The 24570-nt window shown below is 48.6% G+C and overlaps 9 protein-coding genes and 1 non-coding gene across 10 annotated transcripts; 7 read left to right on the plus strand and 3 right to left on the minus strand.

Annotated features, from left to right (window-relative positions):
* Window positions 1-1070: 1070 nt before the first annotated feature.
* On the plus strand, window positions 1071-2855 carry EURHEDRAFT_374655 (MFS transporter; the record flags this gene model as incomplete). The annotated part of the gene is made up of 4 exons (XM_040778663.1): window positions 1071-1485; window positions 1538-2141; window positions 2199-2530; window positions 2593-2855. 4 exons carry the CDS (start codon window positions 1071-1073, stop codon window positions 2853-2855), a joined length of 1614 nt encoding a protein of 537 aa, XP_040642272.1.
* Window positions 2856-4294: 1439 nt separating this feature from the next.
* Window positions 4295-4751, plus strand: EURHEDRAFT_217815 (uncharacterized protein). Its single transcript, XM_040777993.1, has one exon. The coding sequence runs from the start codon at window positions 4437-4439 to the stop codon at window positions 4701-4703; it is 267 nt and encodes an 88-aa protein (XP_040642273.1). The 5' UTR covers window positions 4295-4436; the 3' UTR covers window positions 4704-4751.
* Window positions 4752-5639: 888 nt separating this feature from the next.
* EURHEDRAFT_520686 (putative C6 transcription factor) lies at window positions 5640-8956 on the plus strand. The gene is made up of 4 exons (XM_040786827.1): window positions 5640-6843; window positions 6894-7153; window positions 7202-7336; window positions 7387-8956. Exons 1-4 carry the CDS (start codon window positions 5933-5935, stop codon window positions 8634-8636), a joined length of 2556 nt encoding a protein of 851 aa, XP_040642274.1. The 5' UTR covers window positions 5640-5932; the 3' UTR covers window positions 8637-8956.
* A 138-nt stretch (window positions 8957-9094) lies between these two features.
* On the plus strand, window positions 9095-9948 carry EURHEDRAFT_383716 (uncharacterized protein; the record flags this gene model as incomplete). Its single annotated transcript, XM_040779588.1, has 2 exons — window positions 9095-9594; window positions 9731-9948. One exon carries the CDS (start codon window positions 9095-9097, stop codon window positions 9539-9541), a length of 447 nt encoding a protein of 148 aa, XP_040642275.1. The 3' UTR covers window positions 9542-9594; window positions 9731-9948.
* Window positions 9949-10718: 770 nt separating this feature from the next.
* EURHEDRAFT_217882 (uncharacterized protein) lies at window positions 10719-11525 on the minus strand. The gene is made up of 3 exons (XM_040777994.1): window positions 11083-11525; window positions 10795-11028; window positions 10719-10738 (listed from the first exon to the last, which is right to left on the minus strand). Exons 1-2 carry the CDS (start codon window positions 11291-11293, stop codon window positions 10883-10885), a joined length of 357 nt encoding a protein of 118 aa, XP_040642276.1. The 5' UTR covers window positions 11294-11525; the 3' UTR covers window positions 10719-10738; window positions 10795-10882.
* A 165-nt stretch (window positions 11526-11690) lies between these two features.
* EURHEDRAFT_408943 (uncharacterized protein) lies at window positions 11691-12112 on the plus strand. The gene has a single exon (XM_040780953.1). The coding sequence runs from the start codon at window positions 11758-11760 to the stop codon at window positions 11956-11958; it is 201 nt and encodes a 66-aa protein (XP_040642277.1). The 5' UTR covers window positions 11691-11757; the 3' UTR covers window positions 11959-12112.
* A 1333-nt stretch (window positions 12113-13445) lies between these two features.
* Window positions 13446-15385, plus strand: EURHEDRAFT_408944 (TPT-domain-containing protein). Its single transcript, XM_040780954.1, has 8 exons — window positions 13446-13728; window positions 13787-13854; window positions 13913-13918; window positions 13972-14089; window positions 14145-14244; window positions 14298-14448; window positions 14506-14762; window positions 14815-15385. Exons 1-8 carry the CDS (start codon window positions 13631-13633, stop codon window positions 15025-15027), a joined length of 1011 nt encoding a protein of 336 aa, XP_040642278.1. The 5' UTR covers window positions 13446-13630; the 3' UTR covers window positions 15028-15385.
* Window positions 15386-19687: 4302 nt separating this feature from the next.
* EURHEDRAFT_512809 (putative cytochrome P450) lies at window positions 19688-21123 on the minus strand (the record flags this gene model as incomplete). Its single annotated transcript, XM_040786101.1, has 2 exons — window positions 19688-20964; window positions 21015-21123. 2 exons carry the CDS (start codon window positions 21121-21123, stop codon window positions 19688-19690), a joined length of 1386 nt encoding a protein of 461 aa, XP_040642279.1.
* An 835-nt stretch (window positions 21124-21958) lies between these two features.
* Window positions 21959-23392, minus strand: EURHEDRAFT_374660 (uncharacterized protein; the record flags this gene model as incomplete). The annotated part of the gene is made up of 2 exons (XM_040778664.1): window positions 21959-22362; window positions 22429-23392. The coding sequence occupies 2 exons, from the start codon at window positions 23390-23392 to the stop codon at window positions 21959-21961; spliced, it is 1368 nt and encodes a 455-aa protein (XP_040642280.1).
* A 1031-nt stretch (window positions 23393-24423) lies between these two features.
* On the plus strand, window positions 24424-24535 carry EURHEDRAFT_t29. The gene has a single exon. It is a non-coding gene; the product is annotated as a tRNA-Leu (tRNA).
* The last annotated feature ends 35 nt before the right edge of the window (window positions 24536-24570 follow it).

Here is a 24570-nt window from a genome sequence, read left to right on the forward strand (position 1 = left end):
TAAACTGGTAATTGATAGTGGGGCACTCGAGTAGAGCCTAGAAAAGGAGACCAAAGAGAACCATGGGGCAGAGTGCAGGATTTTGATATTAATTTACAGAGCGCTTGGCACATGGCAAACAGTTTATTTCCCGAAAAGGAATGTATAGATTTCATCCCGATAAGGTAATACGACCCGACTTTAGCATACTCCATGCCCAGGAGTCCGGCGTACTGGCTGCATGGAGTAGAAACTGATATTTGCGCAAAATGATCTGCAGGTCACGAGTTTTCTAAACTTTACTTGCATTGGACAAACTGTTGTTGCTGGATACGTTCATTTATACATCGCCACATAAAAGCCAAAGCGTCGGTTGCAAAGATTAACATGAATGTCGACAACCGCAAGCCTGGTCCTACGTCATGAGTGGCTTCAATTTGATATGTAAAAATGACATCGGTTCTAAGATGGCACCGAGTACGAAATAGGCTGTGTGAGCGGAATTCAGAACTGTAAAGCATCCACGCCTGTCTAGCCACATGGAACACGGAACCACCCGTACGGCCATGGTGGATAGGCTTGTGACCCACCAGATTTTATCTTCATTTGATCCAGAAATTTTGATCGATTTTTCACGGAACATGCCGTATGCAGTAGCATCTTCTATGTGCCGGTGGATATCCTTCTATAGCTCGACATAGATGGCATCAATATTTTGCCATATACTTCGCCCAAGAAAGATTGATCCATTTTTTTTATCACTACTATTCTCTATCTTCGTGAAAAACAAGACAAAAATATGACCTTACTTGGACTGTTGAAGTCCCGATAAGCAGTCCGCCGTGGTATATTACCATATCAGGCTAGCGTATATTCCCGATCGGGAAACCGAAACAGGGCCGACGGAGACGCGGGCCGGGATCATGCCAAAAAGGGAATCTTAATTGACACTTGCCCTGATCTTGGATCCTGACCTGATATGTGGCTTACGGCGCCATGGCCTATAAAGACCGTCTGTTATCCCCTCCTCTGGGGACTCCAGACACTGCAACCAGTCCAACAAAACGTGTGTATTTCTCCACAACGGCAAGATGCAGGACGAATACTCCCATAACGCCTCGAGCCGGACTGTCTCAGTCGCTGACGGGACTGGCCCGTTGGGCCCCGTCGATTTACCCCTCCGTGAATTGAATGAGAATGCAAACCTCGAAGAATACACCAGAGAAACGGCTTCTGGGAAGATTCCCAAACGTGTTCCAACCAACGATGGGGGGATGGAAGATTACAAACTTGTGACCTTCAAGGAGGACGACCCAGACAACCCGAAGAACTGGTCCAAATTGTTCAAGTGGTACATCACAATGGTCGTTGCTTTTACGTGCTTTGTCGTCGCTTTAGCCAGCAGTGTTGTCACGGCCGATTTTCCAGGCGTGATGGAGTCGTTCAATGTCTCTCGTGAGGTTGCACTTCTTACCGTCACTGTGTTTGTCATTGGATTTGGTGTTGGTATGTTTTCTCCAATCTCCCCTTGCCAGGACTCCAAGCTAATTCATTCAAGGTCCTATGGTATTTGCTCCGATGTCAGAAATGGTGGGACGCCGACTGGTCTACGGGGTCACGTTATTTGTTGCAGTTATCTTCGTCATCCCTTGCGCGGTGGCCCAGAACATCGGCACTCTTATCGTCTGCAGAGCGATTGATGGCATTGCCTTTAGTGCTCCAATGACCTTGGTTGGTGGCACACTTGCCGACCTCTGGAGAAACGAGGAAAGAGGTGTGCCCATGGCCGCTTTCTCAGCAGCCCCATTCCTTGGCCCCGCAATTGGCCCGCTTGTCGGTGGTTTTCTGGGTGATGCTAGCGGCTGGAGATGGCTTTACTGGCTGCAGTTGATCCTGGCTGGTGTGGCTTGGTTCTTAATCACCTTCACCGTTCCCGAAACTTACGCACCCATAATTCTCAAACGTCGAGCAAAGAAGCTGCGGAAAGCCGAGAACGACCCGAAGTACGTCACTGAAGGAGAGCTCAATGCCCTGCCTATGAAGGAAAAGCTGCAGATTGTTCTTCTCCGACCCTTCCAGCTTCTGTTCCTGGAACCCATCGTCTTGTTCATCGCCATCTACATGTCTGTTCTGTATGGTTTGCTGTACATGTTCTTCGTTGCGTAAGTGGCCCCTGTCTACTTTTTACTTTTGACACGGTCCTAATCCTTCGAATAAAGCTATCCTATCGTTTACCAAGAAGGTAAAGGATGGAGTGCCGGATCCACTGGTTTGATGTTCATTCCACTTGCCATCGGAGTCGTCATGAGCGCCATGTGTGCTCCCTTTGTCAACAAGCATTATCTCCACGTCTCTGCACAGTACAACGGAAAGCCCCCTGCCGAAAAGCGATTGATTCCCATGATGCTTTCGTGCTGGCTCATCCCAATCGGACTCTTCATCTTTGCCTGGACCTCTTATCCCAACATTCATTGGTTTGGACCTGCCATTGGAGGCTGGCCAGTCGGTTTCGGTTTCATCTTCTTGTACAACTCGGCAAATAACTACCTTGGTATGTTTACTTTTTTCATTCTACAATCTTCACAAAAGCTCAGAGTGCTAACATTGCTGCAGTCGACACCTATCAGCACCAAGCAGCATCTGCCCTTGCCGCAAAGACCTTCCTCCGGTCCATGTGGGGTGCTAGTGTTGTTCTGTTCACTGAGCAGATGTACGGGCGCATGGGTTACCAATGGGCCAGTTCATTTCTTGCCTTCCTCGCGTTGGCTTGCTGTGCCATCCCCTATGTTTTCTACTTTAAGGGAGAGGCGATCCGTCGGTACTCCAGATACGCCTTTGCCGACGATGAGGAGCAGCAGGGCCCTGAAAAGCACTAAGTGCTCATCGAAATACTCTTATATTAATTTGTTCAAGGCCCATCCGGGCTTTTTGGTTTGGGATACACTACTTCGTTTGATTTTTCATGATTCATGTTGCATGATTTTCATAAAAGACGTTGGCGTTTTGTGATGCCTACGGGGCGACTTGAGGAGATACCCTGTACAGATTTTACTTATAAACAATAGATATAACTAGATTTAATGGTAGTTAGTCAATTTTATAATTCATTGTCATGATATTTGAAGTTCAAAAGCATTTGGTTTATTGAGCACTCCAGGTGCATCCCTTATCGAACTGACTTTATATCAGCTTAGCCTAATTAAGGGTCGTATGAGAGACTACATTGAGGTAAACTAGCAAGAATTATGCTAGTGCGGATAGTAACGAGACATCCGTGGATAGCTTGCAGATATCCGCGAATTTGCGGATTTGGATGCGGATTTGCCGCAGCCTAGCCGTTTCAATAGATGCCCTGCCGCTGGGACGGCGTATGACATGACCAATCAACACAATAATATCACATGCTCACATTCCTTGGCGGGAACGGCGACGACGGCAGTATATTCCATAGGTCTTAGCAACTCTAATAGTCATCTCTCATCTCACTACATCTTATTGCCTGCAAATTTCTTTCCCAATCTGACTTGAAATATTTTTGATGAGAAACTGACACGTATCGCTTGCCTGTGTGTGTAACAAGGCTGTCGGAAACCCTCTTCTTACAGTACTTCTGAAAGGAAATTTGAAGATCCTTTTAGCAGCGCGTTTCTCCAATGAAGAGTGAACGGACCCAGGAGATTGAACAGGCAAACTCGAATACACTAGAGCCTAAGGTAGAACTCTTTCTGCATAGACAGGATGGTTTCATTGAATGGACCAATATCCTCAATATAAACCGGCATCTTCTTTCCAGGTTGGGTGTCTAGCCTGTTTTCTTGAACAAAATATTTGATACCTGTTACTAGTTAGAGCAGAAAGCCCAGCAGATTGTAAGAAGTATAGCTTTCGTTACTTACTCTCCTGCACTTCTGAGCCACCCTCATCATGAATTTTGGCCTTGGTTAACTTTTGGTAAAATCCTTGAAGGTTCTTCTAATTTGTCTCTGAACAAGATGGACTTGCTGATGCCTTTCAATCACTAGTCTTCTTTCCCTCGCCGGTGCTTAAGACGCCAGCCTAAAATAAGTACATGTTATTGTTTGATGCCTGGCACAGGGCCTTCTCGGATTCCAGCCATTTTAAGATCTCAGACTCCAGACATGTTCTGCTATTACCGTACCTATAACCTCATCAGCAGAGACTGACTAAGATGCAGCACTGCCAGAATAACAAACAGTTTCCTGTAGGTTTCAATCAGTATCTACTTGGATACTTGTAGATAGACCTCGCCCCTACCCGCGGGTGATCAAACAGGACAAACAGTACTATATTAGGATGGATCATCATTTTATGCATACAAATCAGGTAAAGCGTGGAAATTTTATGGAAGTGAGGGTCGACGAGGATCTGCGAAGGACACCCGTACGAGACTCAGCGAGGGTTGAGGGTTGGGTGAAGGGTCCAAAGTTCGGACCCTCATGAGGGTCTGGGCGAAATCTATTCAATTTGCTCTTGCTGCAAGATTGCTCCTTCTGCTTTGTCAAAATCTTCGGGGATCTCGAACAGGTCGATCCCAGTATCATAAAGCGGATTGTCGTAAAATTCACCCATGTCATCAGATCCTCCTGATTCTAAAGCATAGTGGCTTTCATCCGCCCAAAGATATTTTCATGGACTCAGGGTATTGTCCAGCTCCATCAAATTCGCCTCACAAGTGGCGTCGCCGCGTCACACTGTTCATCTGAGTCAGTGCTGCTGCTTATGATGTTGTTTGCAGTACAGTTACTTCCCAGATGTCTACTCTGTCAGGACTGTGAGCATCTCATAGCTTAGGTTCAACAAAATCTAGGTAATAAACAAACGCTGATTTTGTATGGAGAGGGAGGGGTGGAAAGTGAGATGAAGACACAGCAAAGCTAGAGAGCAAGTACAAAGCAGTGAGAAAGCTTCTTATTCATGCAGTAATGTGGAAATTAATATATGGGAAGATAGGAAGGTGGCAGGATGAGTGGAAATTGAGGGACAAACATAGAGAAGAGGCCATGATCAAAGAGTGGGTGCCACGGCCACGGTTCTAGGGTGCATTCTAAAAAGATAACCGTTGCATCAGGAGCAAAATACTAGGATACTAAGCCGATAGGCTTAGTACTGCACTCACTTATATAGTTAGGTGGTTCATGCCGTTACAGTGGGTGCCATGGCGGCCCGGGCTCTAGTACAGTGTCATGAGGCCATTTTCAGCGCCCTCATGGAACGGCGACTGCAACCGTGATGGTGAAGCAGAGAGGTGAGCATTCGTCGATTGGAGAAGGATGGAACGCCCACAGTAGGGGTCCTGAAACAAGGAGACAGGGTCAGGGTGCGTATTCGTAAACACATGGCCGTAGTGAAAGATTCAGGTCACGTGCTACCAAATGACGGCCGAAAATGGCGTCGTCTGAGGTCAAAAATGGCAGCCATTTGGTAAATAGAAATTTTACGGAGTAATATATAGTATTCTTCCCAAATTTGCAATCTACCACTAGACACAATACGTATGTTTCGTACACGAAAGGATATGTAGAATAGGGCTAGGGTTTCCTATTGTGGATGGAGCCCCGCCTATCATCACGTGATGCCGGGCAGTTTAGTAACGACCAAAGCTTGACGTCGCGCCCAACGGGGTGGTTCATTCATTAGCGCAAGACCCGGGGAGAGATCAAATATTCCGTTTCCGCGAAAGCAGCAGTTGCAGTACCAGGGGTGCTTAATTGAGATGGCTCGACAATAACCATAATAACGGAGACTGCAGTTTGTTTATCGATTTTTATTTCCGCATTTTCTTCCGCATCCTGTCCGTCGAAACATCTTTGGTCATTCATCGCCATTGCGCACACCCGAGGCGAGCAACGAGTTGAAACAAAATAAGGGGTGCCATTCGAGAAAACTTGAGCGACTCATATCCATATATACAGTTTAATACGAAATAATTCACATGGCATCGCCATACCAGCCCTCCATGTCGTACTCCCCTGCCACCACCTCCGACATGGCGGCTGGCCCATCCCGCTCCGTCTCCGAACTCCCGCAATCCCAAGTCGACGCAATCATCCGCACGAAGCGAAAAGCGCGTGAACCAAAAGCCTGCTACCCATGCCATGCGCGGAAAGTCAAATGCGACCGGAACCTCCCCTGTGATGGCTGCGTGAAACGCGACCACGCAGACTTGTGCTCGTACGAACGGCCTGTAAAGAAGCGCACCACGGCTACACCAACATCAACAGCAGCTACTAGCAGTGCTGCGCCGCAGACATTTCGGAATAGCCCTGTCGCTGGGCCTACGTCTGCGGTTGAGGATGGTAGTGCTCCTTCGATCCGGGTGAAGCAGGAGCCGGGGTTGTCGAGTGGAGGAAATGCCGCGGCTTCCGCTACGGCGGCGGCGGGGAACGGGAACGGGAATGGTCGAGTATCTATTGCGCGCGAGGAATGGGATAATGTTCGCAGTCGGTTGAGGGAGATGGAGAAGACGATCACGACTTTGCGGGTTGGGTTGGATAGGGCGGAGGAAGGGAATGGGTCGATAATGGAGACGGGGAGTGTACAGAGTGGCGATGCGAGTACCCGGTCGAAAGGTGCTTCGCCAGAGCGTGAGGGCATTCATGCGGCGAATACACTGGGTGAAGGAACTGTTCATTTGGGATCAAGATCGGTCCTGGCATATATTTTGAATAATAAGTCTGGGTCGGACCAGTTGCATACTCTGTTGGAAGGAGGGATTTTGCCCAAGTTGGGTCTTGATAATGAGTCTGCTACATACCCGTTTGTGGACCTGTGGTCGTCGGATATGTCTACGTTTGATATTAGCGCAGTTTGCAGCGCGCTTCCAAGTGATCAGCAGTGCAAAGAGTGAGTTCTTCTCTTGGATTTGTGTACGGAACGGATTCTAACGGATGCAGATTCTTCTTTTACTACAGAGACATTGCTGGCGCCATTTATCCCGTACTCGAAGATGCCCAGCAGTTTGAAAGAATCCTCGACCTGCTTCTGCAGAGTAGAGCATCCACAGGAGGGATGTATCGCGCAGACCCCGTTCAAGCACAGAGGCCGTTTGGCGTGACCATCGCCTTTCTAGGTCTGTTATTCGCCGTGCTTGCGTCGGGATGTCAATCATCTGATCTCCCTAGCAAGGAGAGAGAATTGACTTCTCAAGTATATGGTATGTCTTCACTTACCTTGGAATGCAGTATGATACTTACCAGTCCAGTGTGCTGTTCCTACCAATGCCTGCGGATGACAAACTTTCTGTCACAACCTTCGATTGAAGCCATCCAAACGCTTTTGATTATCGGCAATGTTTTGTCATATAATATGAACCCCGGGATTTCCTACGTGCTTCTTGGTAAGCTGATACTTGAAATTGGACCTGCAAAATGAAACTAACTCTCATAGGTATGACACTACGTATGGGGTTGGCGCTTGGTCTACACGTTGAATCGAGCCGCTTTTTACCAGCTGAACGATACCGGAGAAGACACGTTTGGTGGTCCATGGCATGGCAAGATAGTCATTTCTCGCTCTCCTATGACCGACCGTCTACAACAGCAGTCAGCCAGCCCGACATCGCGTATCGGGAAAATTCGCAACTGAGTGAACTGTCGTATTTCGAAACGCTCTGCAGAATCATCGCACTCGCTTTGGAAGTCGTCCGTAGCCGAATGCTCAGCCCCCACTCACAAATGACACCAAAAACCATCCAAGGCTACAAGGAAAGAATCCAGAAAATAATGATCGAAGCCAAACCAGGCCTGCGCGACCGCAAATACTGTCTTACAGCGACTGAGCATCTGGAACGGGTTGTACTAAAGCTGCATGCGTCGTACTTTACCTCCGAGCTCTGCAGGCCAGCGCTCAAGCCACCACCCGGCACGGCAGATCCAATCATCTCCGAAATGCGAGCTGACTGCATTAGCAACTTGATGAAGACGGTCGAGGCGTACGTCGAAATGCATTCAATCAGCTCACATGCGTCCCGATCATGGATTACACTACAACGAGCCATCAGCTGCATTTTCCTTCTTGCCGTCATCGAAGAATCCAAGACAGACACACAATTTTGGACCCTTCTCCAACAACTCAAACTAATCATCGCCGAACGAGCTAGTAATGAATCCGTCTATGAATCAGGCGACCCCTCTGCCGCAGCCGCCGTAACAGCAGCAGCAGCAGCAGGCAACCCCATGACATCCCCGATCCCCGGTACCACCCCGATACAACAGCCAGACCGCAACACCGTCTTCAACACAATCCCCGGAACCACTAACACAACCGCCGCCAGTCCGGGTGCACTTAACGCCACCTCCCCCGTTCCCGCGACAATGGCCGCAGACACACAAACACAATGGGCCAAGCCCCTTACAAAGACCCTCCGCGCACTGGAGAAGCTCGAAGCGGCATTTGCCAACCAGGGCGGTCCTGATCGGTACGCTGATGCTACGGGTACCCCTACCACCGCTGCGGCAACAGCATATCTGAATCCAAATGCTGGGACGACTACGGCTATGGGTGGGTTTATGCCGCCTGTTTCAGGGATGGGATCACTGCCGCCACCGACGCCGGAGAGTTCGACGAGTGGGGAGTGGACGATACCGAATATTTTGGATCGAGCGGCGGAGTATATTCATCCGCCTTTATGGGGGTGATCTTTCATTATCCTCTCTTCGTTTTGTTCCTTAATGACTTTTATCTTGTTTGATTCTGGGATTGCATGAGCTTAGGTTGGGATGATTATGTATGTCTTTATGGTTATATCTTTGTTTCTATGGGTGGTAATTTAATCATTCTTTCCCCTTCTTACATCCTTTTCTTCTTACGCCCTTCTCTTATAATTCCTTCTCTTATCTCAGTACCCTTACATCTATATCTATAATTTTGTTTGTGTACTATAACCAATAGATCTAGTTCCGTCTAATCAAGATAAAAACGGTCTCCCGAGAAAGCAATGTACATTCCTCTTCTAACTCTAGCAACATCACTCTCATCTACCACCATTAGATAATGCCAGAGGCCTAGGTCTAGGTCTAGACCTAAGTTGCTAACAGAGTCGTCTGATTTGTCTGATTATTAGTTTTTCAGGTGAGTCCATTCGGAACAACTGACGATGTCATCGCAACAATTAACTTCTATCCCACAGAATAACTCCCAACAATGCCACCACGCAATCTTTTCCATCCCCAAAATCTTCGGATCAATTCTTCTCTCCATCGGCCCACGCACCCTCCTCCTATCCCAACGAGTCTGCAAAAAGTTCCACATCCTCATAAGCACCTCAAATGCTCTCCGAGAAACATTGTTTCTTAAACCAGCCCGCCATCAGCTGCCATATGGATCTGAAGACCACATTCGGAACTCTCTCGTCGAAGATTATCCCTGGCAACCTCGGTTTTTACAGAGCCACGACGATGCACTTATCAGACAGGAGATGAGCTGGCGGCAAATGGACTTTCAGCAACCTCCAACGTCGACGATTTGTGTCATTGAGTACTCGCAGTTTGGGGGGAAGTCGCAGTACCGGCGGTTTAAATTCACGAAGGCGGGATGCTGTTGACTGCTGTTCCAGGATGGGTGCGAATACGGATTCTATCGGTGCTCTGGTTCCAGGTGAGCACAAGTGGATTGTATGGCATGAGCCGTCTTTTGATCCTGACAAGGCGAGGAGCCTGGAGGAGAAATATGAGAATGAGAGGGCAGCCACGATTACGATGTTTTGGAGGACTGACTTTGTCGTTTTCGCTAGTCTGCAATTATCTTTGTTCGGGGGCATGACATGACATGGGAGAGCCGCAGTTGCCTCACTCGTTGGAGTCGATTGGGAAGGAGGAGTATGCCGAGTATGATGAGGATTGCGATGAGTGATTTGTGCAATCTGCTTTGTGGGATGTGTCGTATGTACTTCTACAATTGCTCAAGGGTCTGGATATCTTACTTTCTCTACTGTACAGAGGAAAGGCGGAGGTAGTGATATATAGAAAACAATATTCTTTTGAGATTACAGGCTGCTTTCTTAGTTTGTAATGTGATGTCTGTGCTGTATGCTGGTCATTCGATATCGATATAGAACGGCGAGGACTCGATATTTCTCCCCATTTCTCGAAGTCTAGTCCCTTTAATGCACTCCAGGCCCGTCTCGGGCCTGGAGTGTATGTTCGTTGTAGATGGATAGGAAGAGCTGACAGCGTGTCGAATTAAGAGGGCTCCGTAGTCACCCAACCACAGGCCTGTTGTCAAGTATCTGTTAGACCCGTTAGTTTCATGGCCAAGCCTTTCGGGGAAGCATCGCTGGATACATACTGAATATGACCACACTGGATCAATTGATCAATCGATTCGATGTCATGTGTCGAAATGGGGAAGACTCGGCCGTCTTCCCCCCAGGCCCATCCCTGCCACCCTACCAGGGCCTGTTGGATATCTAGGATACTATAAAGGTTATTAGAAGGAAAAATAGCATTGACAGGCTTCGATACTTACCTCAATGCGGTCCTTGCTTTTTTTTGTTCCCGCAGGCCCGTCCCTACCACCCAACCAAGGCTTGTTTCTTTTCTGTTCTTTTAACTGGTTTTTTTTTTTTTTTTTTTTTCTTTCTGATTATCTGTTCCCAGGCCCATCCCAACCACCCAACCGGGGCCTGTCTAGTGTTTTGTAGTATGATACTAAGCTGACCGGGGGTAATATTTGGAGATGCCTTACCATGATGCTTGCATATGCATTTGTCCCAAGCCCAACCCAACCACCCAATCCAAACCTGTAAGACCCAAGTTACCAAGTACCAAGACACCGAGACGCCCTACCCAACCCTACCAAAAATCCCGGCGTCAAGGATACCAGGTGAATCAATCTACACTCCCACAGGCCTGATCAGTCGGCCAGACACGAGCACTGGGTGCCACTAGCAGGGACAGAAACAGCGAACCCTAGGTGCTTGGAAAACCGCCGCCCACCCACACCTCAGGTTGATCCAGCGTTCCCTAGAGTGCTTCTGTGTGTTAGTGGGGCTGCATCGTACTGTACTGGCCTCCCACCGTGGGCTGGGTGCTGTTTCTGTGGTATTAGTTATTAGTTTGTACGCCCAGCTCCTGCCCAACCTACCCACCCTGAGCTGTGCGTTTTGGACCTGTTTTAGACGGGAGTGAGGGTGGTATTTGGATATATGATGGGAAAACGTGAAATGTAGATCAAATAAGATAAAGATGACCAAAACAAGGAGGCGAAGAACGAAGGGGATGAAGGGAGGAAGAGAGAAAAAGGAGAGGCGATAATTAGAGAGGGGAGGAGAAAGCAAAGGTACGAAGGCAACCATTCTCCTCGTAAATGATGTTATCACATTCAACGAGTCAGCCAGGCAGCGATGGCACGACCATGGAAGCCTTGAGTATAATGCAATCGAAAAGGACTGCTGAGCTCGAAGAACAATATTATCTCGATATACAAATAAATCTCGTCTGTCTCCCTGCTATATCGGAAGGGCACGGAACGCTTCGTGGTAACTAACTTTTCGTGAGGAGCCTGGAAATTCTAGTCCCAATTATAATATCGTCGCGACCACTTTGACATTAGCAGATGAAGACAGTTAACCAGTGGTGAGCTGCTCTTACTTTGACCTCTAGTCTAAACTATAGAAGCCGAAATCGTAACCCCAAACTCCTCCCTAGGTTCGCCTAACGACGGTGCTTTGTTCAACTTTCACTAGCATCGAGCCATATCCGAGTCAATCCATCCACCGATCTGCTATCTTTGATTTGGGTGACACGTGAAATTCCTCAAATGACTCTGGTGCCTAGCGGAAATATTACCGAGTTCTTTATGGTCATGATGACGAGCAGAAACGCGGTCCAGGAAGCAAAGCAGACCTGTCCTTATGTATGTGGAGAATTGTGCCTCACGAGAGCCAGCTTTGTGTCTTTGGGTTTGATTGCGTCCAGATGTGGGTCATCATCAGACAAGTTAACTGTCGAGACAGAATGATAGCAACTTGTAGAGGCGGATGGCATGTCTTCTAGAACACTGTCGGCCTTGAGACAGGGAATGTGAGACTCGTCTGGCTTTTACCGTGCCGAACAAGACTCCAGGATTTTCCGGTCCAAAATCCCCAAGGTCTTTCTGGTGACCCTTCTTATAGGTAGGTAGAGCATATCGTCCTCCTAGTGTTTTTTATTGATGAATCCTTACCATAGCATAAGATAAAACGGGATGAAAAGATGCAATGCGATATGCTTTGTCATTGCTTCTTTACGGGCCGTTGCATCTGGGACGAGTGTGGGATGGTGGAGGTGGAGCCACCTGTATAGCGGCAACATGTGCGTTGACAGTGTAGTGACAACGAGAGTGTACACACAGCAAGAGTGAGAGGAACAGATAGACCTAAAGCCCAATGGAAACTGCGTCTAAAAGCCCTTCGCCTATATGTGCAAAAGGAAAATAATGTTTAGCTTTTTCTAGTCATGAGAACGAAGAAGTCGAAAGTACTTGGAACTATGAGCTCCTTGTCGGTAGTTATCTTGAACTATCTCTCTTTCCTTTAATGGTTCCATCCAGTGAGCCATCCATGCACTCCGAAGCTCGTCATCACGAAGATTACCATGCAATTCGAACTCATGCAATACCAGCTCCTTAACACAGCCGCATCTATCTTCGTATATGAGGAAATCACAATCCCTCAAATGCGCCGGCGTTGGACTATTCCCTGCATGATATTCCTCGCACATTATCACGACATGCGGCATTGCGAGGTCATGGGGCGGTTACAGCCAGAGAACACAGGGTGCGTGGTCAGACATAGAACCATCGTCCAGTGCCGGAGCAATATCCTTCAACGGAAGGATGTCATTATCAGGCTTCAAGAACCGCATGCGTGTGTACAGCGGGGTTTCTACCCACCAATGTTCGTAGTAGATAACGCCGACATGGGATGTTGGGGGTTGCTAGAATAGCATCCGTTTCCAGTTGGCCTCTGGCGAGTATAACGATTATCATATTCAGAATTGTCCCCACCCTCGTCCTCGGAATCCCAATAGTCATAGGCATTCTTCTTTCTCCTTGTCGAATCGTTTGTCCATTAACCAAGGCCAAACAAGTTCCTTGGCAATGGGGTTCCGCATACGCCTGGGACCATATGGCAGTTCATACCTGACAGGTTTGAAGAGAGCCTCCTGGAGGTTATGTGAGTTGTTAATGTGCGTGTTCCATGTCTGGCATACACGCTGGGATAGTAGTAATGTGCGCCTGTCTGTATTGATGGGGACTTGTTCTAGGATTTCACATATGGACAAGGCCTTTTCTGCCATCCTGAAGATCTGAAGCTATGATGTTAAGTTGTCTTGTGTCAGAATCTAGCCTGGGTGACAAGATGACATAATAATTAGCCCTAGTAACTACAGTTTTTTGCTTGCATTGTTACTTTGGCCATAATACTAGTATCGGATTCGTTTTATTTCGACGTGAAAAGACCCTGTCGCGCTACAGATTAGAATCAGATAAGATTGACCGATTGACGCGCGTATTCGACGATCGCGATCTTTTCGGGCGTGTTTATTTCGCTTATATTCTCCATTTTTTCCCTCCTTGTTTCCCCTGCGTTTCCTCTTCTCTTTTACAACATTCTCCTTCCAATTGACTCTGCACGAGTAGTGTTATCACCATGGCCCCCCGTCGTTCACAGGATGCCGACCGCAAACTCGAGAGCGGACAGGCCAGCCAGTCCGCCAACACTGGTTTACATCCTGCTGTTTACATCGCGTGAGTTTCGCGGGCTTTCATGAACATCTCGTTGAAATTGTATACTAATATCGATCAGCCTGTGGATTGCGCTGAGTTCGAGTGTTATTCTTTTCAACAAATGGGTGCTTGCGACCGCTAAGTTCAGTGAGTCTTCGGGCCCCTTTTTATGCGATTCTGTGATTTTGTGCTAATCTCAATCTAGATTTCCGTAAGCCGCGACTGTATGCTGTTTGCGATCAAGCAAATTATTGACTCTTCTAGCGCTATTCTTGACAACATGGCACATGGGATTCGCGACCTTTATGACCCAGATTCTGGCGCGGTTCACCGACAAACTGGACTCGCGGCATAATGTTCCCATGAACCCGCGGACTTACACGTATGCCATATCAAAATCATTACCATTGAGAATGCAGCTGATTCGCGGCAACCAGTCGCGCCATTGTGCCTATCGGACTTATGTTCAGTTTGAGTCTTATCTGCGGAAACCTGTCGTATCTGTATCTCTCTGTGTCTTTTATTCAGATGCTCAAGGTGAGTCTTGACCGCCAAGAAAACGGAATGGAATATCGATCTGACAATAAAAGGCCACCAACGCCGTCGCGACTCTCGTAGCAACCTGGGCCTTTGGCATTGCGCCCGCTAATCTCCGCACGTTGGGCAATGTGCTCGCGATCGTGGTTGGTGTCGCGATTGCATCGTTCGGGGAGATCAAGTTCGATATGTTTGGATTCCTGAGTACGTCACCTTGCCCGTTTTCCCCTCTCTGGAATATGGATTCTAACGAATCAACAGTCCAGGTCGGCGGTATCATCTTCGAGGCCCTCCGTCTCGTTATGGTCCAGCGCCTTCTCAGCTCCGCTGAATTCAAGATGGACCCTCTGGTCTCGCTGTACTACTACGCGCCCGCATGCGCCGTGACAAACGGCGTCGTCACCTTGTTCACTGAACTCCCCCGCATGACCATGGCCGATATCTACGGCTTGGGTATGGGTACATTGATTGCTAACGCAATGGTTGCGTTCTTGCTTAATGTCTCCGTTGTCCTCTTGGTAAGCACTCCCTCTCTAGTTGGTTACCAAACCACAGTGCTGATGATTGTAGATTGGCAAAACCTCCGCTGTGGTGCTCACCATGGCCGGGATCCTCAAGGATATTCTCCTTGTTTTCGCGTCCATGGCTATCTTCCGCGATCCCGTTACCTTCCAGCAGTTTGTGGGTTACTCGATCGCCCTGGGCGGATTGGCGTACTACAAGCTTGGAGCTGAGAAGATGAGTGCTCTTCTGAGGGATTTGCGTGCGAGTTTGTGCGGGTAAGTATTATCTCGCGAGTCCTACCGGGGAGAGAATTCTTGCTGGACTTTGGGGGGTGGTTATGCTCCATCTCCGTGTTATTTTCTCGGTAAGCGCCTGTATTGGCGCTTAGGCTGTTTGTCTAAGAACTTGGTGTGATGTTGGTATTGTGTTGGGTGGTTTAGATTACTTTGTGTAGATATGAGTGAACATCCAGCTGGCTGGGTATACTGGAGGCAAGGAGCAGCGGTTTATTCCCGTATACCGTCTAGCTTCATTACATTTTTGGATTAATCGCCATAAGATAGAATGAAATTTGTTAAGTACATGAATGGCCAACAGACTGGTAAAGAATGTAAATCTGGCACTATATATCTGCCTTGATCTCGCCATGGTATAGCCGGAATGCTTCAGTGCCAGCTAATTCTTTATATGGAATTGATTCCATGTTTTTTTTTTTTTTTAATCTCCAGACCTCGCCCGTTCCTTGCTTCAGACAACAAACCAAAAGCGAGTCCACAGATAGATAAACCTTCAGCATTAGTGTCTCATAATGATAGTACTGCTTGATACACAAAAACCCGAGCATCTTGTAGGACCAAGTTTCGCCACCTCTCCTCGATGAGCTCCCTTACGTCCACCCAAGTCCCCACCGTTTGTCCATTTTTTTCACCGGTTTGAAAAGAAAGTGCTTTCCTGGGATCAAGGGCCTACTAAGCTTCTTAGCCACATTGCATGTTTTGGTACAGTAATGTGCGTTGGTCAGCATATGGGGGCGGACAATGAAAGAAATGGGCTCTCGAGGAAGAAAGATTGCACAATATGTATTTCCGAATATTCAAAACCGGCACAACCTAACAAAGTCCCAGAAAAGTGGAGCTCTTGTGTGATAAAGGCACGATCATAGACGGTCTGCATTTCAATGAGATTCGGTGCATAGTACACACGAACAGCTTCGATCGACACCGCACGTTTCTCTGGCTTGGCTAGGATAGCTGATAGTCAGTAGCTGGCTCGTTCAATATCATTTACTATTCACATTCGAATAGTCAATAAGAAGCGTGGCAATCTGTTGTGACGCCGGACTTCCACTTTCCCAAGTTTTCGTCGTGTCTGTATAATGGCTTAACACAACATCATAGTAGCTTCCAGACAAGAAGGTAGTACTTATTATCATCATCTCTGTTGTGTAGTGACCATGGCCAGCCGTCATGAGTTCACTTAACAATTCTGCATGATTCTTCGATGCCGAAATTTTGGCACGCCACCAAGGACCAAGGAGTAGACCAACTGCCGTAAATAAACGATTACCGTCAGAAGGGATGTTATCTTTGTGTATAAGAATCCCAATTTTGTCTCGAAACTGGCTTCTTTCGATAAGTCTGTGAAGGCCATTGCTATGGCTTGGTGTGGTGCAATTTTCTCTAGCAACCAGAAACTTTTTCCAGAGGTATCATTGGGAGCTCATCTTGAGTCTCAGCAGTAACTTGGCGAGAAGCTTCCACACAAATGTATCGACAGTAACCAATGGAGAGTGACTGTCCAGGTGTGGATCCCGGAGGCATAGCTGTCCGTCGCTATACCTTCTCGTTTCTCCACCATGTGTTCGGCATGATAGACTGTTGCTAAGAGCAATAACCGAAACCCTGTCCAAATGGGACAGAAAAGTGTGTGTTCTCCACCTACCCATACGTACGAGCAGCTGACGCCAAGCTGATTGCTCCTAACATTGAAATGAATCCGCACCATCAGAGCACTAAGAGAGAAAGTCGGCCGGTGATTTTATGTATGCCAGTGGCTCGTCCTGGAAGTACAATGGTCTTCAAGGACTGAGTAGGATTGGCGACTCATGCCTCTGAATGATTATCCCAATGCCTGTCCACATTAAATCTGAATGAAAACCAGATTTCTATGCAAAATTAAAGTTGCATCTGATAGGCTACTTTCCAGTGTAATGTAGGGCTCAACCTGGAAGCTCATTTGTCTTATTCCGAACGGCAAATGGATCTCTGGTAACGAACGAAGAACAATTCGCTCACGTCTATAAACGAGAGGACGCGGCTGCACCAAGCAGGTTTGCCTCATCCAACGAACGCTGCCTGATCCTACCACAGAGTAGTCAGTGCACATGTGTCGGGTTTGGCAGGTGTGAGAGGCGTATATTTCCAAACCTCATGTAAAGTCTCCCTTCAGCAAGCATTAAAACCATATCTCTTATAATCGCCCGTCTTCGGAATGGTAGCTGCAAGATACGTTGGAGATAAGAGACCAGCCAACCAATCCACACATTCATCGACATGATCGCGAGATGTCATCTTTTGTCGACAGGTAGATGACAGAAAGAGGGGAGGGAAACTAGATGATTGCCTTCATGCGTCATTATATCGCTGTATTTTTGCTCGTGCAGCCGTGTCCTGGGAACAAGCAAATTCATCTACCCTCCTACACAGCCGCCGTGAGTGGTTTTATTCCGTTCCTCCCTGTCAGTCTCTTCTGTGGTGTCGTGTTCACTTCCGGTATTCGACACGGCGCACACGGATGGCCCGGTGTCCTTGTAGGGACTGAGATGAGCAAACTCTGTTTCTGTTCGATTGATGCGCTGTTCCCAAATGAAACTGCAGAGCGTAGTCGTTTGTCCGATTTGAACAATTACCAGAACGACCAGCGCCGGTACACCGTACTAGCAACTATAGTTCATTTTACCACTTGGGTTCCGAGGCTATAGGTGATTGGGAATTCATATCTTCGTATAATCTTGCCACTTAGGAAGACATGTATGTGCCTTTTTAAGTGCCAAATATTTTTCATGTTGAGAAACCCCCCTCCCCCACACACTTATGGAAGGTTATACCATGCATGCATGATTGTCTGTGATCCTCTACTTCCGTTATATCAAGGCGATAGCTTTGTTTAGAACCCAAAATTATAGGCGTTGTATAGTGCGTGATTTGGTTTTGGTGTTTTTGTATCCAAGCCAGGCCTAACAAACACCTGGCAACGAGTCGTATGTCCCATATGACCGTCAATTTTTCAAACCAGACAGGAACAGCACGAGACGCTACACCATGGGGTTCATCTTTCTGGTGATGACTGGCTCATTCTGTGCGGCTAGCATTCGTACCAGAGTGTATGGTTTGGTTTGCCCCGTAAGGCGTCAAGGTCATCTGTGATTTGATAAGCACCGCGTTATATGACCGTCTAAATCGCAAGTTAGCACGAGTCTTGCTCTGCCGTTCTTCAGCAACGAGTAGATTATTCTGCGCAGTCAACCAGAGTGTGTAGTCAGACTTTCCTCCAAGATCCAAGATTATAAATGATTTGACCGTCCAGATGGCAGACGGGACGAGGTAGACCCGCTTAGCCACCGCCAGTGCAGCACCACATCATGCCAGGCTGAATGGTCCGATCATGTAGCTGATAGGCAACATGCATTTTCGTGTATAGTTGATTCCTATTTAGAAGAAAGGAATGACACAGTGCGAGCGCGTGGTCGAGCCATATAACATAAGCAGGGCCACAGAGCCACACAAGAGGCTGCTACACTATTTTGCTCCTCTATTCCGTTTCATGGCCACAATGTTGAGTGCCAAACGCCAGCGCCGCATGATACCACAATGCATAATCGCATTCCTAACTCGATGATAGTGGAGATCGGCTTCACTTGGAAACGAAAAGCATGCGCCGCAAACAGCGAGATTTTATCTCTGAGGGCTTTCATCTACCCATGTACCATGACAATAGCATGGGGTAATTAAGGTGAAGCAGAACTATATCTGTTCCATTCCAACTATGTCTGGTGGCTTGCCTCGAGAACCGTGTTGTACCATAGCGTGTAGTCCCCTTTCCCATTCGATTCAAGGCGGGATATGGAGATTTGGCTGCCCGTATCTTCATGTATTCCTTTGCTTAAAACACAATTGTTGCTATCTCCCGAGGTGTGGGGTCTCCCATGCCACTTATGGACGATGAGCAAGCAGGTTTATCCACCCGTGCATGAGAACATGCACAGAATACGTGGGCAAGATACCGCCAGGATGAGCTCATTTCGCTTCGCTTCAGCGATTACTAGATTATATGGGCTGCGAGCCAAATCATACCACAGCGTGTAGTCAGCTTTTCGTTCCAACGCTTGATGTTGGTATGTAGGGGCTCAGTAACCCGTATCTTTCTACATTTCTGTTCGAAACATAGGTGCCCACGCCGCGTCATCTGTCGATGTGGTAGGTCTATTCACCCGCGCATTAGAAGGCGGATTAACTGCGTGGGTGTTTATTGCAAGGGAGGGTGCACGGCTCAAATCGTGCAAGCTATTGGTGGTTTCAATGAGATCGACGACATGTATCTCGGTCTAAGCGGCTGCTGTTTTCTTGATGGGGGAGTTGGAAGGACGAAGAGGAATGATGAGGATGAGGATTGGGGATTGTAGGTCTTTTCTAATGCTGAGACTAGAAGGTGAATAGGTAGCAAGTGTTATTCTGGTTTTATTGCATCGGCTATTCACTAAGGCTTTTTTTTTTTTTATGGGGTAAACTGTTGCAGTAGAACATGACGTCGTAAAGCCGGTATGCTAGAGCTGGATCTGATTCAATTCAGTGAAAGTCGACCATGGTATATTACTCCGTATATCATATCCTCATCAATTATTTAACAAGATCGTAATAACTAGACAATAATATAAGCAAGATTACCTTTTCCTCGGACTAACCAATGCATGGAAGCCCAACGGCTTCACACTAAACGCCCCGTTATAATTTACTCCCGCGTTAGCAACCTTATAACCAGCATCCGCTTCCTCGATATCAATATCGCGCAGGATAGCCACAAGTGCAAAGAACGACCAGTCATACGCATACTTCTTCCCGATACACTCGCGCTTGCCGTTACCGAAGCCCTTCTTCACGCCAGATGGCAGTCTGTCGTATTTCTCGCCGACCATGCGCTCCGGTTTGAACGCGTTGGGGTCCTCGAAGACATCAGGGTCGCGGTTGACCTGCGACAGAATGGCGATGATGGGCTGGTTGGTTGGGATTTCGTACTTGCCGTCACCCAGCGTGACAGGGCCCTGGGTATCGGGGATAGGTTCGATGTTGAAACCGGGCGCCACGGCGGAAAGACGGAAGGCTTCGCGGAGGATGGCCTCACAGTAGGGGAGTTGGGAGAGGTGTTCATATTCCCATTCACCCGTGCCGACGACGGCGTCGATCTCCTCTTGCGCCTTTTTGATTTCCTCTGGGTTCTTGACGAGGTAGTACAGCGCGAAGGAGACGAGATTGGGGGCTGTGGCGGAGCCGATGAAAATGTTGATGATTTCGTCGAGGACTTGGCTGTCTGTCAGGGAGTTGCCGGACTGCGGGTCTTTGCCGTGGAGCATGGCGTAGAGCATGTCCTTTTTGGGGTTCTGGCTATCCTTGCGCGTGGCGACGATCTTGGCGCCGTAGTCGCGCATGATCTTGATGTAGTTGTCGAACTTGCGGTTGTAGTACAGCCAGTTGAAGAGGCGGGGTCTTGTGGGACGGCGCATGGCTTCGCCGGTCGCGGCTTCTTGGGCTTTAATAACAGCCGGCTCCTCGCCCAGGACGCAGTTGACGCGCTGGTCGAAGAAGCACAGCATGTTGGCGGCGTGGTTGAGACGGTCCAGATCGTTGGTCACGCTGACCTTTTGGTGGTGGCCCGAAGACCATTTCTGGACCAGATCCTTTGCTGTGTCGCGCATGCCTGCGAATTCCTGGCGGACGGCCTCTGGGCTGACCAGAGGTGCCATGATGCGATGTGCCTTGCCCCAGCTGTCATCTTCGGAGTGGAAGGCTGTGAAGAGACTGTCGTGGACGGCTGCGCGGATCTCGACGACGGGTCCTGTCACGCATTTCCGGAAGCGAGTCTGGTCGCAGATTTCTTCGATGTAGGCGTTGTTGGCGACGAAGACGATTTGATGGCCGAGGACATTGATTTTGAAGATGGGGCCTGTTCATTAGCACTGTACCAAAAGATAGTTATATCAATTGCAAGCTCACCATATTTCTCAGCCAGCGCATTCAAAGATCCCCAAGTGTTAGAGGGACTGACATCCAAAATGTTGCCCAGGATCGGGAGACCGGGTGGTGCTGGGATAGGCGCGGGCATGATGGATAATTCAAATCACCGGAAAATGATGCAACACAGAGCAAGGAGAGAAGAACAAGAGGAAAAGAGCAAACCTAACCATCTTTAAGAATCCCAGCTCAGCTCACAACCTCACGCAGCCAACCACTCAACCTCGGCCACCTTCCACAGCTCCATCCTCTCGCATCACCAACACCAATCGACCTCTCAGCTGTGCAGCTCCACAACTCCAGTCCGAGTTGTCCGTAGTAATCCAGGCGAAAATGACTGGCTGTATAGCTCCAGCTCGGCCGTGCAACACTCCATTAGCTTCGGCGGCGCTGTGACTGGCCCAGTAGTTTTGCAGATCGGGACAACCAGATCGAGAGTTCAGGGCAGATTAGCGGACGATGTGGAGACTGAGACTTTCAGCTGAAAAGTTGAAAAAGCAAGCACGGACTCGTTCGTCACTGGAGGAGAGCTGAGGGAAGAGGTGGTGATGGCGGTGAGATTCTTGCAGGAGGATTCTGCATGTTGACCTGTCTTGCTGTCTTGGTTTGCTACTATGGTAGTGGTGATGGTGATGGTGGTGATGGTGGTGGTGGTTATGACGGTGATTGTGCTGTACCGGCAAATTTCTACGGTCGGTGGCTGAATGAGGAACTGAAGATCGTCTTGGCCGATTGGGACATCCAGCAGGACGGAATCCTCTGTATTTTCATGAGATGAAGCATTGTATTAATAAGTGGGTTTATTCGTGTCTCGTGTCTGTCTGTCTAGATACTAATATTAAACGCCTTGAAGGCAGTACTCCGTATAAACAACCGATGTACCCCGTATGTACCCAAACTCCATCAACCGTATTATGATTAGATGATTAGCTATGTGCAAACCCGACCATTTCCGAACTCTCCAGTAACACAAACGACTCATATCGTAGACCTCGTTCCCGTGCATCGCGCACGCCACTACTATTCCATACAGCCCCATAGCCATCGAAGAGTGCCCGCCAGTAGCACGCTTCGGCTGCTTTGGTCAGATATCGTTCGCGGAAGGTTCGCACGCTGTTGTCAGCTATGCGCTTGGCGGCATCCGGGTTCTCGACCAGGGGTTCCAACTTGTCGGCCAAGTCGCTAAAGTCTCGTTCTACTTCGACATAGTTTTGCTCGGGACCGCTGGAGACCAGCAGGTAGTGGTGGTGTTGGATAAACTGCAGTTTGTGGGCCACGATCACGGAGCGGCAGGCTTGACGGTATTTCAGGGAGGCAGAGTACGAGCGACCTGTCCCGTTAGTTGTCTGATCGAATAATAATATAAGAAATAAAGAAGCAGGAGGCGGAAACTCACCCTCGACATGTGCAATAAACATATACTTGCAGTGGTCCTCCATCTTGATAATATTGGCCTTCTCCTGCCAATCCACCTGCTTCACATCGCCCCAGGTCTTATCCCGCGCTGCCTCAAGCAGCGCCCGTCGCAGCTTCGGAGCAAAACTAGGCTTTCCGCGCCAAACCAGCTGCCTCTTCTTCTCCGGCCACGGTACATCAACTTCCTGAATATGCTCAACCACCTGATCAAACGGCCCGATTGGATTCTGCGGATTATCCCAAGCCCAATACCCAAAATCCGGCATTAACCAAACCGCCTCCTCGGTCGCAGCCCGCGAAAACACCCACACCGGATACTCCGAACTCGTCACATCCTCCACTTTGTCCTCGACGGAAAACACAAAACTTATGTCTCGCGAGCGGCGATCCCGGTCGGCGACCAGCGCTCGATGGATCGCGCTCAACACGGCCAAAATCTTCTGGCGATGGTCTTCGCCTTTTGCGCGGGCAGCATTCACATAGAGCTCTCCGCGGTAAATCGACGCGCGTGCCATTCCGGGTTGCAGGTTGATGCGATCGAGGTCTTCTGTCGCGAGGTTACCGTGATACCGCCAGTAATTCACGGCGCGAAACACGTCTTCGAAGAGCCCCGGGAACGCAGTCCTGCATTGTCCCCGGTCAAGGCCTTCATCGCCGGCGTCGCGTTCATATTGGTAGCGCCAATTGGTCGAGGGGGTGAGTTGTTGGAGGAGACTGGTCTGGGAGCAGGAGAGGCAGCTGGAGCACTGGAAGGTTGTGGAGGTTTGACAGGCGCAATGGCCGGCGGGGATTAATTGCGTCAGAAGTGGATGGATGTAATTTCTGTCCGAGTTCATGCCATACCAGATGGACACGATGCAAAAGAAAACCACGGTAAAAATGACATAGAGCGCGGAGAGGGTACTCCTACGCAGGCGCCAGAAGGAACAACTGGGAAGCGCCATCGCGGAGAGCGAAGCGGCGGGGATTATGATTCATTATTCGAGAATCAAGAAAGATTCGAAGAGAAGGAGAAGAGAGGGGAGGGAGGAAATAACGTGCGAAAAGAAATTGGGACAGGCAGGGGGGGCGGTAGTCACAATTAGGAATGATCTTTAAAGGCGATGATCTCTGAAACATCCCTATAGCCGTGGTTCACTACTCTTTTGTCTCCTTCGGAGCGGTATATTTGTGGCTACAAGCTATCTCTAGTCTGTTTAGTATTGCTTGTCTGCTCTCAGTAGTGCTTGTAACTCTTGGTTTCTTGTCCTCTCTCTGCCAGCACCCCTCCTTGTATTCGGGCGGCAGACAGTGTGCTGATCAGAGGGATCTTCGCCTTTTTCGGCGAGATGGAAAATTGGTCTCCCCTGTTGGTCTCATTTGGTCTTCTCGCGGAGGGCTGTAGCTGTTCCTGAGCGCTTGCTATTGCTTTATACTCCTCTACAGAGTATGCTTCCCCCGGGGTATGGCCAATCGGGTCTCCCCCCAGCAACAGGGTACCCCCCGTCAGCACCTTATTCGCTTGACTTAGCACCGGCAGTTCATATGCCATCCCCCAGACAGGGACGTTAGCCTGCGGCAACCCCGTACCCCAGCGTACTGTCACAATGGTGCTGACGAGTGCTTCCTGGTTTACATCTCCGTTTCCACGGCTCACAACCCGCTATGCTACATGACCTGTCATGTCCCGTTCCCCTGATGACCGGGCCGTATCCATAGAATTGTATATCTGGAACGGGGTACAGTACGGGGGAGTCAGAACACCGTTGTTCTGGATGCTCGTCTGTATTCTTTTTCCTCCGTGGCAATGATGCATAGCACAAGTACATTAAAGTAGAGTATGCCCCTTTCTCAGGAGCCAGCACCGACCACGATCATCCAGAGGTTCGCCAACGGGCGGCGCGAGCTGTGGTGCTTGACAGGGGCATTGCGCGTCATCTGTTTCCTATTATTTGAAATGGTGTTATAGCATAATATTTAAACAAGAATACATCAAGGCAAGATGGCCGAGCGGTCCAAGGCGTCAGGTTAAGGTTACCTTAACTCAAAACTTCTAGAAGTTTCCTGATCTCCGACAGGGGGCGTGGGTTCGAATCCCACTCTTGTCATTTATTTTGGTTTTTTTTTTTTTTTTTTTTTTTTT

Source organism: Aspergillus ruber (genome assembly GCF_000600275.1).
Source record: "Aspergillus ruber CBS 135680 unplaced genomic scaffold scaffold00003, whole genome shotgun sequence".
Classification (NCBI taxonomy): domain Eukaryota; kingdom Fungi; phylum Ascomycota; class Eurotiomycetes; order Eurotiales; family Aspergillaceae; genus Aspergillus; species Aspergillus ruber.